This window comes from Anoplophora glabripennis, unplaced genomic scaffold (genome assembly GCF_000390285.2).
Source record: "Anoplophora glabripennis isolate ALB-LARVAE unplaced genomic scaffold, Agla_2.0 scaffold1213, whole genome shotgun sequence".
Taxonomy (NCBI): domain Eukaryota; kingdom Metazoa; phylum Arthropoda; class Insecta; order Coleoptera; family Cerambycidae; genus Anoplophora; species Anoplophora glabripennis.
The window spans coordinates 74,591-92,504 of NW_019417510.1; the positions used below are offsets into that span (position 1 = coordinate 74,591).

Genomic DNA, 17,914 nt, shown 5'->3' on the forward strand with positions numbered 1-17,914 from the left:
TATCGAAAAAAAAATTATAAGAAAAAATGTCATAGGGGTTGATTATTTCAACCCCTTACAAAAATAGTTCAGGGTTGAAAAAATTTCAAAAAGTGTAGTTTTATTGACAGATAATGTTCACCAAGTTTGGTTTCTTTAGCTTGATGTACGTGGAAGATAAAAAAGAAAAACAATTTTTTTTTGTAATTTTAGGAGGGGCGTAACTTTTCAGGGGAGGGTTTTTTCAAAAAATTTTATACCAAAGACCCCTATTAATTTTCATCGGAGAATCGCCCCTTGAATTTTTTCGGTGTTATTTAGATACACCCTATATATGCTACCCGCTAGTACAAAAATTGAATCGGTCAAAAAAATCGCACGACGGCTTAAAAAATTCGTTGAGATTAGCGCTTTCGAAAGCAACACAAAATGTTTGTCTGGTAGAGAGTTACAAATTCCATGCGTGTCCTCTGAATTTTCAAAATGGCGCCGATATCATCGAAATACCAAAATTTTTGGCTTAAACCTGTTGCAATCCACATTTGACGGTATACGAGCTAGTAATATTCAACACAAAACGTTGATACCGTACTGCTCTACCAAATGTTACGTGCTCCTTGCACAAATTTTAAAATGGCGACCTCAAAATGGCGCTTATATCAGCGAAATAGCTCAATTTTAGGTCAAGATATGCTAATAACACCATTTAATTGCGGTTAAGCTCGTGCTATCTAACTAGAAACGTTCGTAAGCAAGTGCACAACCTAATTTTGTGTGCGCCTTACAAGTTTTCAAAATGGCGCATTCAAAATGGCGCTTATATCAGCGAATTAACACGTTTAAGGTCAAAATTTCCCAGCCAGGACAAAAGGAGGTCCCACAAAGCGCCTACACCGGCCGCATTTGCGGTCGGGGTAGACGACGGATGGCTGTCCAGGCCTACACGAGATGAGGCAGGATAAAGAGGGATAATCCCCCTCGATCCCAAATTATTGAGGCCAATTTCTAGCCATGGAATAATGGCGCGCGGCGCGAAGGCCAAAATCTGAAAACGCCATTTGATCGACTCACTAAAAATATTCCTTGTGTAACGCATCAGCATATGCGGTATACTCTCTTTCAATCTTAAAAATGGCGATTGCAAAATGGCACCGATATCGATGAAATATTCTCTTCAAACTGAGTATAAACTTTTTACCTATAATTATAATGGTTACTTTGTTTTTTTTTTTAATTCAAAAGGTTAAGCCAAAGATTATTATTTTGAAAAAAGTTTATATCAGTTTGAAGAGATTATTTCACCGATATCGGTGCTATTTTGCAGTCGCCATTTTTAAAATTTAAAGAGTATACGGCATGCCCTGATGCGTTACACAAGAAGTATTTTTAGTAAGACTATGGAAGCAATCAAATGGCGTTTTCAGCAGATTTTGACCTTAAACGTGTTAATTCGCTGGTATAGGCGCCATTTTGAATACGCCATTTTGAAAACTTGTAAAGCTCACATAATATTAGGTAGTGCACTTGCTTACGAACGTTTCTAGTTAGATAGCATGAGCTTAACCGCAATTAAATGGCGTTATTAGCAGATCTTGACCTAAAATCGACCTATTTCGCTAATATAAGCGCCATTTTGAGGTCGCCATTTTAAAATTTGTGTAAGCACATATTTGGTAGAGCACTTCCGTATCAATGTTTTGTGTTTAATAACGCTAGTGCATATACCGTCAAATGAGGATTGCAACAGGTTTAAGCCAAAAATTTTGGTATTTCGATGATATCGGCGCCATCTTGAAGTCACCATTTTGAAAATTCAGAGGACACGCATGAAATTTGGTAACTCTCTACCAGACAAACATTTTTTGTTGCATAGCTAAATTTTCGTCATCATCGCTCCTTTTTCAGTAGCACTTCTTTCAAGAGGTCGCCAAAATACGTGGATAGTAGCCGCCATATTGCAACCGCCATCTTGAAAATTAAAAAGTGCCACACGGCTTTCGAAAGCGTTCATCTCAACGAAATTTTTAAGCCGTCGTGCGATTTTTTTGACCGATTAAATTTTTGTACTAGCGGGTAGCAACGTTGGCACGGATCGTTCCATATTTGCCTAGGCCAAGGGTCGGCAACTGGCGGACCGCGGTCCAGGTCCGGACCGCGGAAGGTAAAATACTGGACCGCCAAAAAGTTTTTGAAAGTATAAATTACTCAAATAAATTATTTAAAAAATGTTTTTTACGTTTAAGTGTCAATCTTATAATTTTTTCTAGTATTTTACAATTGTGTGAGTGTTTTGAGTTCTTAATTAGTAAGCAGATTAAATTTGAGTCCAAATTAAAATAAAAAAAATAAGAAATATGAATTTTTTTCTGAACCTCGTTAAAAATTTTCAAAAGTATCCGGACCGCACCTAAAATTACTTGCCGACCCCTGGCCTAGGCATTTAAAAATTAAATATTTTATCCCACCAAACCTTAGCAATTAAATTTAACAACATTTCTTAAATTATACTACAAATCTTATCAACTAAACTATCCAAAACCAACATTTATATTAATAACAACTGATATCCGCTCCCAAGATACAATTAAAATTACCTATCTATAAGTGACTGGAATAATTAAGTATTCCTTACTATTTTATTAATACAGGGTGCGGCAAAAAGGTAGGCAGGATTTCAAATAGTGGTTGCTCGGTTTGTAAAACCGGCAACACTGTGCATGCGGTCGCGTTAGGTAGACAAAAGTATGCAATTTTCAGTTATCGACATGGCTTGGAGCGGAGTGCATCGTGCTTTCGTTGTCGAGGAGTTTATTAGAAATAGGGAATCTGTAATAGCGACGCAGCGTGCCTTCCGTAATCAGTTTGATGTTGGTCGGCATGGCGCGGTTCCGGATGGAATAACAATTCGTCGGTGGGTCTTACACTTCAGGGAAACAGGTTCTGCGCTTAAACGAAAATCTACTGGCCGACCAAGGATAGTAAGACCACCGGAAAATGTGAATGCAGTAAGAGATTCCGTACAACAGTCTCCAAGGCGTTCAGCTCGTAAGCATGCAGCTGCTTTGGGAATTTCCGATAGAAGTGTTCGAAGAATTTTACACAACTCACTCCAAATGCATCCGTACAAAATGATGGTAGTGCAGGAATTAAGTGAAAGATTTTGAAACCCGTACAAATTCATGCCGGGATATTCTTCAAAACATTCCCCGAGGCGCTGTATTCATGTCTAGCGATGAAGCTCACTTTCACCTATCGGGTAGCGTAAATAAGCAAAATTTCCGTTATTGGTCGACAAATAATCCACAGGAACTTCATGAGCGACCACTTCACAGTCCAAAGGTTACCGTCTGGTGTGCAATATCTGAGTTCGGCGTGTGGGGCCCTTACTTTTTCGAAGAAGATGGAATAACGGTAACAGTCAACGGAGATCGATATTTTGATATGCTTAACAATTTCCTGCGTCCAAAAGTTAACGAGATGAATGAAAATCACCGAGAACATCTTTAGTTCCAGCAGGATGGTGCTACATCGCACACCACGCGTCGTTCACTTAATCTTCTTCAAGAAATGTTCCCAAAGTGGTGTCTTTACGGGGTGATCTCGGCTGGCCGCCGCGTTCGCTTGATTTGTCGCCTTGCGACTTTTTTCTTTGGGGTTACCTCAAATCGAGAGTTTTTACACATCGTCCGCGGAATTTGGAAGAATTAAAGGCAGCCATAAGAGAAGAAATTGCCGCAATTCCCCAAGAAATGATCCATCGGGTAATGACGCGCTTCCGTGAGAACCTACAAGAGTGCATCGACAATAATGGCCGTCATTTAAAAGATATCATTTTTAAAAAATAACGTTCCTAAATGGCATGAAATGTAATTTAAAAAATAAAATAAAAAATTTTTGCTTTATGTGGTATGGTTTTTATTGACATCCCAAATAGTACCTATCATTTTGCCGCACCCTGTATATCAGTGAATACATAATTTAAAATTATTAAAAATAAATATTTGTTTATTTGATTTAATAAATTTAAACAATACAATATAGAATCCCTCAACCAAAGATATTCGAAGAATATTCGGGCCCCCATGTTAGAGGGCGACAGTTTAACTGTTACGTTAACTTTTCGTTATTATGAAAAAGGGTAGGCCTCAACTAAGCTATAGTGGAGTCGGGGTGGATTCAGATCTTATAGAATATCTGATTTATTTATTTTCTTTTATAAAGAAGGGCACCAAGTGATTTTTTAAGCCATAACCTAAACTGTTAAAATCACTAAATCACTGGCAAAATGATTTGAGTTCAAAAATGGATGACCTGAATTGTAAGTAAACTTTAGAAATTGAACATAAAGGCAAGTAGTAGTGGTAAAATAATCTACAACAAAAAAAATGCACTTAATTACAGATTAAAATAACATTTATAACACAGCCACACAAAAAAAATTGTGATCCATTTAATCTTATCACGTCAGATATGCAAAGATAAATTGCTAAATAGGTTAACATTGTTATTTGCGACTTCGTGGTGTGTGTTTCGAGTTTGTGTTGTGTAACGTTCAAATACCAGTTAGCGAGAGAGGCACAAGAAAATTAATAAATTAAGTAAATATGGTCACCACTGTATATGCAAATCTTAACACTTTGTGGGAATTAAAGGCAGTAACTCTGGTTGCATATCTAAATAGATTTTATTTAGTTGAAAATTTTTGCATACAGAAAAATAAACGTACATCATGTAAAAATATGGGCAAATATTCATGGCTTCTATATTTCCGTTATCTCCCTTAGACTCCTTAAATTCCTGAAAAAGGCGCAAAGATGAGATATCTAATAATAGTAAACAAATATTACGTTAGAAAATTAAAACAGTAATCGTCTTTTAGTTCTTTGTGCATAATTTTAGTAATGCAGAGTATCTGGTTGTTATTTATTTAAAAAATATTATTGTTAAAAATGGAAGGCATGTATAACGTTGGCTGGATAGAATACAAAAAATGTGAAGGCTTTTTGCGCGAGTTCGGCAAACGTATGCGGGAGATAGATAGCGATTAGCGTGCGGGATTTCCGACGAATATTACACACATTAGATTGTGTTGTGTTAAGGCCTCAGAAAATCTAGGGTGAGTGTTTCATTATTTGAAAAATGCATAATTTGATAATTATTTGTTACCCGCAATTGTATTTGGCACGTTTTGTTTAGACGATTTGGTTTTTGTAGGTCTTAGGCATCTTAAGATATACGTACGAAACTGTTGATTAAAGTTTCTATCCAACGTTTTACATAGGCGTTTCTCGAAATTCCTCCCTGATACCGTAGCTAATGCCATTGCTGTTACCGTTGATGTTGAACAATAAATGAGCCTGGAAAATTAAGGAAGGAAATTATGTCACATGGATAGCGAAGTCTTTTGCCTGTCCTATACTTACCTGACTCGATACCTTAGAAAGAGTAGCCGTGTAGCCCCTGTATTTTACGTAAGCCGAAGGCACTTGCTGAGCTGTCTTGATTACGTGATCCTGAGGCTGTGAGTACTTTTACATTTGTTATAACATTTTGCTGTCTTCTGCAAACCCCAAAGTAGTGGAGAGCTGTTATCGTCGACCATCTTGCCTTGAAACTTTTGATTTTCTCTGCTGCAAGTTCTACAATTTTTTAACAACCTATTTCTCACAAATATTTATTAGAGAACAAATATAGGAACAACTTATTTACCTAATTATAATAATATTTATTGGTCTTAGATGGTAATTAACATATGCCACTTTGGCTTTTGATGTCAATAAAATATACTACGTACAAGGTGGGCCAAAAGAAGTCATCCGATGTTGTTTGGCTCTCATTTTTTTTTCTAAATGAAAAACTTCGATTCTGTTTTTTGATTATGTTTATTTGAACCTTTAGAATTTTATTGGTCAAGTCGAGAAGATGATATCGGCCAAATGGGCGCCGCCACAATTGATTGCTATATGGGCTCGTTTTATGGCATTTTTCATCACTTCGGCGAGAACTTCGGACAACAGATTCTCGCACTCGTATCGAATGTTGTCCTTGAGGGCTTCCAGGGTCTCGGGCTTGTTCACGTAAACATGGGACTTCAAAAAAACCCACAAAAAAAGTCTGGAACGGTTAAATCGGGCGATCTTGCGGGCCAGTGCAAATCGCCAAAACGAGAGATGAGGCGACCCGGGAACGCCGCCTTCAGAATATCGGTTGTGGCTCGCGCAGTGTGTGCCGTTGCTCCGTCCTGTTGGAACCACGTCCTCCAGTCCCAATTCGTTCAATTGCGGCAGAAAAAACTCGGTTAACATGGCCCTATAGCGCGCACCGTCCACTGTTGTCGTTTGACCAGCGGCGTCCTCGAAAAAAAATGGCCCGATGACTCCTCCAGCGTGAACAGCGCACCATGCAGTCACTTTGAGCGGGTGTAATGGCTCCTCGTGCATCACTCGTGGATTTTCGGTGCCCCAGAAGCGATAGTTTTGCTTGTTCACGTACCCGCTGAGATGGAAATGAGCCTCATCGCTCATTATGATTTTGGTCGAAAAATCGTCCACTTCGTCCTCGAGATTGAGGATGGCTTGGGCGTAGGTTACACGCGTTTGGCGGTCGACAGGCAGCAGCTGATGCACGGACTGAACTTTGTACGGAAACATGCGCAGGTCTTTGACCAAAATTCGCCTTAGGGACGACCGGCTGATGGCTAATTGCGAGGCACGGCGTCTGGTCGATGTTTCTGGCGACAGCTCGACATCCTCGGCAACAGCGGCGATATTCTCGGCAGAACGGGCGCTCCGGGGCCGGCCACTCTTGGCAGCGTCTCGTGTAGTCCCATACTCTTCAAGGTTGGTGGCCAAACGGCGCAGTGTTTGCGCAGTCGGTGCCGGACGACCGGGGAATCGGCGACGGAATTCGCGCTGCACCAACACCACAGACGAATTGTTACGCAAAAAAATAGACACGATTATTCCGCGTTGTTGGGGAGTGTATCGCTCCATGGCTTGTTCACTTGTATTCTACATCTGTCTAGTTCACAAATGTCAAAACAGATTTGACATTGACCGCCATTTGCAAAAATAAGAGCATCTTCCAATAGGGTGATTTCTTTTGGTCCACCTGTTATAACAGATAAATAGTAATTTTGTAAACCGAATAACAGCTGTTATCTGGGGATTTGATAAATTGTTTTATTTTTTTATGCTCATTTTAAGTTGCTTATACACTAACGCAAGACAAATACTTACCTGGCATATAACGCCTGCACGAAGATTATTTCTCTACCGTGTAATTGATAACTAAATAATACCCACTCATTTGTTAATAATTAAATACGTTAAATAATGTTCATCTATTGTGTAGTAGTATTTAAGTAATTTTAGGTACTTATTTAATTAATCATTTTTACAAAATCATTACCTGATTAACCTGTCATAGAATTTTATACATTTTAGCTCACATTAAAGTTTGCATTTTAACGCTTCTCTTCCCTTTTTGTCGATTTGTTTCGGTTGGCGCCCAGGCCTAGCTTATTTGTACTTTTCTGTAATAAAAAAAAAATACTTCTCACCCACTGCCTTGCTCCCCGACAAAAATTAGCTGCCGCGCAGTGTGTTAAAAGCAACTGACACACTTAATAACCAACTGTTAGGGTTATAGTTGATATTATAACAGTATGTTTTTAAGTGAATATTACTTATCTCTTCAAGGAGACGTGAAATCGCGTTACGACGCGAAAACGCAGGTTATAGACATTGTTGATCCATATTCTCTCGATGAAAATGAATTAAGTAGAAATTTAAGTTTTTTGCCAAGAGTGACCATTATGGACATGGTGAATTATTTAATTCTAACTCAGTTTCTATACTGGACAACAGTTAAAGGCCTATAAGTCTCTACAGGCTTACAAATATTATTAAGCCTAACTACTAAAAAATGGTCTGGGACGAACAAGATAAAGTTTATTAACTTTGTTTTTTATGGTTTTTAAGCGAAATATTCCCAAAGAATAAGAGAAAAGCCGCTACATTTATGGGTCATCTTATGTTATTACCAGATGGAGCTGTATCGTGTGGTCATTGCACTTGCATGGCAAATGTCATAAAACCTGAACTGTTCTAAAAAGAAACAAAACACATTTGGTGTACCCATATTTACCATTCTTAAATACAGGGTGATTCAGTCATAATGTCATTAATTTTAACCACGTATTCGGAAGGCTTAATAAAGATAGAAAAATCGGGGAAAAAATTTTTTTACTCGACTTTTAAAATGAAGGAAATCAACCCATAACTCCCGCTAAGAGGGCGGCCCTGCCAGATGCCTGGATAATTTTGTAACGTAATGTCACAAATCAGTCGTCAGCTGAAGCGAACAGCGTTGCCAAGTTTACATCATAATCTGTGGTTCACATTTACTGTGGGTTCCGCATTCCGCGTTAAACGTATGTAGGTAAATAAAGGAACATACTGCATTTTATTATAAATAATTGTATTAACTTAGTGCAAAATGTTTTAACAAGCCTGATTTCTCGAAGTCAACTTCCGTTAAAAGAAAATAAACAAAGCAGATGTAGTTACCTGTTTGTAGGCACACCGTATTTTATGAAATAAAAAAGTAAATACCCGAATATACAAAATACACTACACAGGGTTACAAAACCATTAACAATTTAAAGCGTTTATTCAAATCTACCACCTTCCATATCTCCCGCATTTTTCCAAATGCATCATACCATACCGCGCAGAGAACGAGCAGGACATTGACAAAGTGACTTAAATGTGATAGAGGCTGTTTTAAATTTATTCGAGTAGGAGCCTACTATTTCCACAAGAACAATTTCAAGGCGACTGGAGATATCACAAACCAAAGGTTGGCGGATATTGCGCGAGAATTCACTCAACCCTTACCATTTTCACAAAGTTCAAGCTTTAGCTTAGCAGCTGATTTGCCCAATCGTCTTGAATTTTGCAGTTGGTTCCTAAATCGAAGTGCAGCAGACCCTAACTTTATTAACAAAGGACGGATGAATTATGTTTTACTCGTGCTGGCATTTTAAACAGGTAAAAAACATATTACTTTCTCAAAACAATAAGTACCTACCTAGGTTACACCAAAGTTTACATTTACACTAAAGTTTACATTTATTATGTAAACTTTGGTTATATGCAACTGCATATTAAATATTAAATTGAATATAATACTAAAACTGTGTTATTTAACATAATAAATTATAAAACGTGAAAACGTTATTAATATTAAAAATGATAAATAATTGTAATAACCGTATATTCGAAAACAATCATCACTATTAATTTGTTGTTTTAGCATCAACATTAATGAATAAATAACAATTGTTATCACAATATTTAAAGTAAAATATTTATTTATCATGTATCGAGACGAAGGGATCAGTTCACATCTGGCACACTTATTCCTACAAAAATTCCTTTATTATATAATATAATTTATTATAAATCCAATTTGTTGTTTACTTGATTTTTTAAGGCGCTCTCTGATTTACGACCAAACTCGCCAGGTTAGTATTTGACGTATAACCGACCACTTCGTACACTCGATGCACCTGGACGACTACAGCTACTACCAGAACACAGTGCGTATGCAGCGGTCTTTCAAATTTTACATTCAATTTCATTTTAAATTTGAAATGGTTCATCTTACGTCTCCTAAAAATGATGACACGATTTTCCTTTGATAAAAGACCGACAACTTTTTGCTCTACTTTGCATTGAATACGATCCTACTACAATATCATATAGTGCACGTGCAAGTGAAAAGTAGGTTAAAAGGTTAATGACCTGGACAGATTAGCCTAGGTCGGAAACACGTACCGAGTTATTTATTGGGCCGGAATTTGTCTCCGTCCGATTGTTTTTTTATGGAATATAAAAGTCTATCTTGCATTACTTACTGCCAATATTTAAATACTACGTAATTTTCACCCTATCTTTATAATTTATCTAGCGAGTGCTGGTTTCTGATGTCATTATTTCTGTAAAAAAATTGAAATGGTTACGAAATGAAATTTAAATTATTTGAACTCTTGGAGTTTTGTAAATAACATCAATATTAAATTTTATTTAATGTGAAACAGAGCTAATTTCTTTGCAGCCATAATAGTCACATTTGGTCAGATGAAAACCTGCACACTACTCGTCGGTTTAGCTTTCAGAGGAGATTCAGTGTCAATGTATGGGCAGAAGTAGGTATATGGCGATTGTTTAATTGCGCAGCATTTTCTACCTGAACATCTGAATGGGCCGCGTTACTTTCAATTTTTAGTAGAATTGTTTGAAAACCTTCCCCTTCAAATGCTACGGGATATGTGGTATATGCACGACAGAGCTCCGGCCCATTTTGCTCGCGATGTCTGTGGATTTTTAGACGATCAATGTCCAAATCGGTGGATAGGGAGAAAAGGGCCCATAAGATGGCCAACGCGCTCGCCGGGGTAGAGAATGTAGAGCAGTTGCGGAATCGAATCGAAGATGCCGCTGAAGAAATACATAACAACCCTGGTTTATAGCGTAGGGGGTTATGTGCACGGAAAGTGCCAGATCGAGGGGTAAACCGCTGGGGCATTGTGGTGTACAAAACCTAGGAAGTACTGGGAATTACAGGGCATTAGTTGGGAATTGCAGGGAGTTAGTCGGGCTTTGCTGGGAATTGCAAAGTATTACTAGGCATTACATGGGCATTACTAGGAATTGAGGGAATTAGAAGGGCATTACTAGGGCATTAGGCATTTAATATATTTAGTGCGCATGCGCAAGTGTTAACTCGCGTCACCTGATTGCGACGGGCTTTGGATACATGATACATGCAATAACCTGCAGACGTGAAGTCAGCATTGTTATAGTATTCTCTCTACGTATTAGCGGTTAAGGTTAATTTCTTTTTATTTGAAGGTGAGTAGAAATATCTGTTTATACTGTTTTACAACAAAAATTGACATTTCCATGCACTATGGGAAAAATTCTGATTTTCCGCATTTAATACAAAAATAACTATCTCGTAACTTCTTTCTGAAACTAATGCGTTGGGAATATGTTTGTTACTTATTTTCATTTTAGAAACCCCGAAAAAATCATGTTTTACCACTTTTATTACTACTTTGTTTCTTGGCATTTATAGTATTTTTAGTCAAAAGCTACTGAATAAATTTAAGTAGGTATATTTATTGTAAGCATTGCATATACACCTTGATATACACGATACAAGTTTTTGTCAGATTTCAAAGAAAGTTTTGATGTAAATCTATTAGTGTGTCGTATTAAATTGCACGAAGTGAAACACTAAAACCATTTGAGTTTGTGATGAAATATTGGTTGTGTCATCACACATAATTGTAAGAAAAGAGCTGCCTACAATTTCTTGCAAAAAATGTTTTCTGCATACTTCAAACATGCACTGTAATAGTTCATTCTGTTGTAATGAACCTGTTTTATTTTTGATTTTGTTATGTCCGAATTTAAAAATATTTCTTTTTATTTCGGATTATTTTACCCCGGCGGCGAGAATTATTGATTTTTCTACATATATATCAAATATCCACTCGCGGGTCCGACCGGCCGATACCCCACTCTGACAAACCGTTGGTCACGTGGAGGTCCCACCACGGCTGGTGTCAATCCGGTGGGGATTTGGGCAACAAAAGTCCTCGACATTCCCCGAAACCGACAGTTCGTATCCAGAACTCAATACCGAACAGACGTCCACCGCCAGCAAGTACTCTCCACCGAAGCCAGCCCGGAATAACCAGTGAACCTAGTAAGAATTATTTTCCTTATTATTATCCGTTCCAACCGGGTACAAGTCCGAAAAGATTTGTACACTTTAAGTGTGGAATTACTGTGGGCCCGAGAAGAATATTCTTGGTAACCCACACACAAATTCCACCGTCCGTCTCAACCCGCACGACAGTGCAATCGTTGGATTCGGCGTGTTAAACCCAATCCTGACGAAGCCGTCGTGTTTACTACAGCGTTGCTTGGTGTCCCGCACCTTGATGTACGCTGGGTAATAGGGGATATGTGAACCAAGACCTAGAGGTTCGGCGTGCCCACCCAATCTCCGGGTCGTTCCATATAGTATCCGTACGCTTCTCCCTGGTCGGCGTGTATACCCATCAGACCGAGAAGCGTTGTATACAGAGAGTCCGACACCATCGGCCACCAGGACGTATAAAGCTTAAAGGCTAGTACGAATTGTAAGGCGAGATACTTCGGATCCCGTTTCACCATCCTTTCTTTCCGCCTTGCACCGCTTGGGCTTTCTTCGCTGGTTATTGCTATCGCTTACCGCTTACCGCATTCCGCTTACTAATTTTGCATTGCTTGCTAGGCCATTATACCGATATTTGACCGCCCGCCTGTTTAAAATAAGTCCGAAATAATTCCGAATAAATTTTGGTTTATTTTCAGAATCAGCGGGGACCAGTAAAAAACGTCTATAAATATTTTAATCAGACCGTCTAAAATCACCTTTTCCTTTGTACATAAAAACCGTCTACGATTGTAGAGTAATAAATATTTTATTTCGATCCCGTTTGCAAATATTTATTTCTTTTCTAAGGTGATAAGTAAAATGGTAAAAAACCCAGAGTTATGACTTTTTTTAATTTTGTCTCTTTTCACACTGATTTTGTATATAATTATTGTTAATAAACTTGTAAATAATTTCAGTCGTTTAGTAGTGGGTAGGAATAAAAATTGACACTATATGTATTTGTAATAAGTATTAATATTTTCCCTGTGTGAATAAATCTAGTAAAACTTAATAGGTTTATTTCTTTCACCGTCGAGGTAAAACGATAACATTCCGAACCAGCAAAAACGCTGATATCGTTTTGTAGAGCTCCCGTTAAATTTCATATTTAAAATAAAACTACACTGAGAAAACTACTCTCTGCCGAACTCTCTGCCGTTTTCTCCTAAAAGAAATTCATTGACCCCTGGAATTAATTTTCTTCACTGTAGCTACCTGTGCACTTTACTCTAAACCGAGGGTAAGGGATACGTGGAGTTTCCCCCACGTCAAATTTAGGGAAACTGGCGCCCGAGAATAAAACCGAATATTTAAATTATTAACTAACGTCATCGTTTAGAGTCCAGTCCGAGGAATATAAAACCTTTCCGAAAAATTAAATTACAGGGGGTGTACACACCATAGTTAAAAGTAATAAAAATTTACACCGAACGATCCATAAAGAGAGAACCGAGGAAAAGTGCGTCACACTGTATAGTTTTTGAAGTTCCTTTAAAAACATGGGCATGACTAAGATGTTTATCTAAAACGGGATCAATTTTTGCACTATGGTCTATCAGTTCTAAAAATACCCCCTTGTTTACCGAGTCACTTTTTTCATTATGTCCACAAAGAGGAAGGTTACATGTACCCCATAGTTTTAAGATATCTATAATTTTTAAAGAAGCAATCGATTTTTCTTAAATGTTTCGTTATGACTATTTATTTGTTCTGCATAAACACTATTTAAACAAGAAGCAATATTTACTCTTCCTAAAAGTAAAAAACCAAGTTATTTTTGTGTTTAGGAGAATTCTCATGTTTCTTAATTTTGTCCAGTAAATGTTTCAAGTCAGAAACTCCAGTTTTCGTCCAGTTTTCTTCACCTCCAAACAATAAACATACGAAATATTCTAATATCTATTTGTTTCGTCACAACCACACAACTACACAACCACAGGGTATTATCATAAATATTTTTATCAAATTTGCGAATAAAAGCCAGCCTACTTTTGTACTCTTTCTGCACCTGAACATTCATTGAACATTGAATTCAACACTGGCGTTGGACATCCGTTATTTTTCAATTCGACTTTTTCCTCTAAACTTAAATTACTAATAACAAGTTTTTTTATTTCACAAACCCTCATTTTAAACTTAGACTTATAAAATATAATTTCTTAAAAAGAGCCAAAGCAAATACAAAACAAATATAAACACACTTCATTAAAACGGGTTACTGCCACATGGAGTCCAAAACAAAGCGCGTGAGCCTATCGTCACCTATCACCTCCACGTGCCAATTTGTCGTATCGTGTAGAAATATGCTTGCACGATGGACTCAGATTTCACAGTCCGCGATGGAGTGGGGATTGCTCGCGCGGTCAAAGATAACTCTTTGGTACGATCATAGACGGCAGATGGCATTAATCTGAGCTACGTTCACGGAGTACATGCACTATATGCAACCAACCTAACATCCAAGACATATTGAATGCATGCTATTTAGATTTTTTATTGATTTAAGTCCCAGAGTCCTCCTTCACGAGCCGCGACTGCTAGTGATGCAAGTAAACGACTAAATCATCAATCAATTCTATCTTTAGCATCTACATTGCACCTGATCGCATTGCTTAGCTATTTTAGGAACATTGTGAAAAAAATTATTTAAAATTACTTGGGGAACGATAGGTTCTAGCTCTCAGATGGAGTGCAAGTAAATACATCTCTAAGTGTTTATATAGTCTGTTTGATTATAAAGACCTCAAGCTATAACTCGGCTACCCATTTTTGGACACATTGTAAACTATATATATTTTTTAATGGGATGTTATTTTCTTTATAATGATGCGCACAAAATTTTTTTTTTCGTCACACTAGATCAGCGGTCTTCAAACTTTTATGACTTGCGGAACCCCGCCAACATTTCGATTTTTTTGAGGAACCCTCACACCAAAAAAAATTTTTCGAACACATTTTTTACTTATTATTTAATATATCTATAAATACTACGATTAACAAAATAAATATTCCACTAAGTAGAAATTAAAGTAAGACTTCAAAGTTTAAAGTAAATATTTATGGAATAATTAAAAAAAGAGTAAATATAATCAAAGACTGGGATGTGCTTAAATATTTTTACATAATATGTTGAAATCAGATGGTATTGTTGTAAGTTGCAATCACATTTCAAATTCTGCATTAAGCAGATTGTGATACTTTGTTTTTGTCGCTACGTACATGGAAAATGATTTTTTGCACAGGTAAGTAGTTGCAAAAGGCATAAATACATTTATTTCCTGGTCAGCAATTTCGGGATATTCCATATAAATCTGTAGCCAAAATCAGGGGAAAGGCGACGTAACCAACGCGAAGAACGATGCAATAGCTTATAAGTTATAAGCCGTCTTACTGGCACTTGCAGAAATAGATAAAGCTCTTATAGTAACTTATACGCATGAACTTATAAAAATAAAAAGTTTTAAGAGTATAAATTTTTGGAATTCTGTAATGATCAATAATAAAATTTTAAATTTTTAACCGAGTCGCGGAACCCCCAGAGAGGTTGTGCGGAACCCCAGGGTTCCGCGGAACACAGATTGAATACCACTGCACTAGATGAGTGATGACGTCACCGATATTTTTTTTAAATAGGATTGTATACATTTTTTTGCATGTTTTGATTGATTTGTTTATTTGCTTTCCAAGCATACAAAAGTATGCCTTTGCATTACGAAATTTTTGAGAAAAAATGAGAAAATTTTCAGCCTTTGACATTAGCTTATGGTGCTTGCTTTCTAAATCATATCAAAAAGAAGGCACTGGAAAAACATTTTGCATATAAATAAATCATTCATTTTGTTATAAAATTAAATTTGAAAGGTGACTACAATTACAAACAAACCGATATGTGACAGATAGCAGTATGCAACTGTTTTTCCAGTGCCTTTAGGGTTACTAGAAGTGAAACATGTAAAGTATAACAATTGTAACAAAAAAGGATAACTTTCAATGAAGAGTAAATTTTTTGAAAATTTTATTTTACTTCATTAGAAACATAATAGATACTTGTAAACACAAGTGAACTTAAAACACATTGCACTTTGCATAAATTGCGTTAACAAATGGAACAAAAACTTTATAAAATATATAAATGAGTTAATGAGTATTAACACTGAACTTATATACAGGGTGTTCCTTAATAAGTGTCGCAACGGAAAACTGTAAATTCCTCTTGAAAAAAGAAACATCTTTTTCCTCTTCCATTTTTCTCTCCGGGCTTTCGTTTTCGAGATACACGGTGTCAAAACTTTAATTTTTTTTTAGTTTTTCGCCAATATCTTAGGAATCGTTTGAACTACAGGACTGAGCTTTTGTACACACATTACCACTATTAATAGCTACTTTTTCGCACCCTTCTCGAATTCATTGGACGTGCCAGTGGTGGAGATTTTAAGGTATCGTAAGGGTTTTTCCCCCCCTAAATTTTACGCCACTGGAAAAATTGACTTTTGACAGCAAATTCTAAAGCGCCAATGAATTTTACACAATAAGAGTTCTCTTGGTTCATTGCTCTAAAGTCAACCGTTTTCAAGAAAAATGACTTTTTATGAACAAAAGCAAACATTTTGCTAACGTTTCGAAAATTTTTTACATTTTGCATTTTGCATTTTGAACATTTTGCAAGTGCAAGTAACTGAACAGAACATCCGGAGAACGAAATGCATCGTTTATGAAATCCATGTCAATACTATCGAAAAGTTGACCGATAGAGGTGAAACCGCAGCGGCAGAAAGAAACATGATTAGAAGATATAATGCGTGCATTCAAGCCAACAGACGTAATTTTGAACAGTTTCTGTAAATTTTACTCGCCAAATTGATAAAAAAATGTCAAAATCCTAACTGTTGTTAAATTTCGTTAAAATTGTTAATTATTACTACCTATTTTTTGAATTACAAAAGATTCTCGAAACGTTAGCAAAATGTTTGCTTTTGTTCATAAAGTAATTTTTCTTGAAAACGGTCGACTTTAGAGCAATGAACCAAGAGAACTCTTATTGTGTAAAATTCATTGGCGCTTTAGAATTTGCTGTCGAAAGTCGTCAATTTTTCCAGTGGCGTTAAATTTAGGGGGGGAAAAACCCTTACGATACCTTAAAATCTCCACCACTGGCACGTCCAATGAATTCGAGAAGGGTGCGAAAAAGTAGCTATTAATAGTGGTAATGTGTGTACAAAAGCTCAGTCCTGTAGTTCAAACGATTCCCAATATATTGGCGAAAAACTAAAAAAAAAATTAAAGTTTTGACACCGTGTATCTCGAAAACGAAAGCCCGGAGTGAAAAATGGAAGAGGAAAAAATGTTTCTTATTTCAAGAGGAATTTACAGTTTTCCGTTGCGACACTTATTTAGGAAAACCCTGTATAATATCAATGAAAAAGAATATGAAACAATAAAAATAAAACATAACAAAAAAATATTACAACCAAAAAAACCGCCACAGTAGTACTTGCACGTTGTATGCGGAATTCGGAAGAAAATTTTCAACTAAACTGGACTATGTTGCCGGCGGAAGAAATTTTCGAGCAAGTGACAGATGCAGCAATTTTTATTCATATTAACTTTATAAAGCCGGACAGAGGGGAAATGTCCGGCTTTATCCGGACAAATGGTAACCCTAAATGCCTTCTATTTGATATAATTTGGAAAGCGAGCACCATAAACTAAAGTGAAAGGCTGAAAATTTCCTAATTTTTTCTCAAAAATTTCGTTATGCAAAGGTATACAAATTACATATGGTTGGAAAGAGAATAAAAAAATCTATCAAAACGTACAAAAAAATGTATAGTATCATTTAAAAAATATATCGACGTCACCACTCATCTAGTGTTAGTATAAAGAAAATAGCACCCCATATACAGGGTGATTCAAAAAACCGCTGACAGACTTCTAGGGTAGATAATACACAAAAAATTATGACGAAAAGTTTTAATAAACATAGGGTCGCAAATGCCTCCTTAACGAGATACAGGGCGTCAAAGTTTCTGTAAAATTAAACATTGTCTGCAATAATTCCAAAATGCCTGAACATTTCTATTTCAAATTTGCTATGCGTAGTTAGCACCTTAAGACCAATGTTTGATGTACTGCTCAAAATTTTATGAGCAGCAGTGTC

The 17,914-nt window shown here is 36.7% G+C and overlaps 2 protein-coding genes across 2 annotated transcripts; one reads left to right on the forward strand and one right to left on the reverse strand.

Moving 5' to 3' along the window:
- The first annotated feature begins 2,744 nt into the window (after positions 1 to 2,744).
- Positions 2,745 to 3,143, forward strand: LOC108913524. Its single transcript, XM_018719084.2, has one exon. It carries the CDS (start codon positions 2,745 to 2,747, stop codon positions 3,141 to 3,143), a length of 399 nt encoding a protein of 132 aa, XP_018574600.2.
- A 2,745-nt stretch (positions 3,144 to 5,888) lies between these two features.
- LOC111692383 lies at positions 5,889 to 6,971 on the reverse strand. Its single transcript, XM_023456365.1, has one exon. The coding sequence runs from the start codon at positions 6,969 to 6,971 to the stop codon at positions 5,889 to 5,891; it is 1,083 nt and encodes a 360-aa protein (XP_023312133.1).
- Positions 6,972 to 17,914: the final 10,943 nt, after the last annotated feature.

Coding starts and splice junctions, on each gene's coding strand:
- LOC108913524 (XM_018719084.2), top strand. CDS start 2,745: ATGGCTTGGAGCGGAGTGCATCGTGCTTTCGTTGTCGAGGAGTTTATT.
- LOC111692383 (XM_023456365.1), bottom strand. CDS start 6,971: ATGGAGCGATACACTCCCCAACAACGCGGAATAATCGTGTCTATTTTT.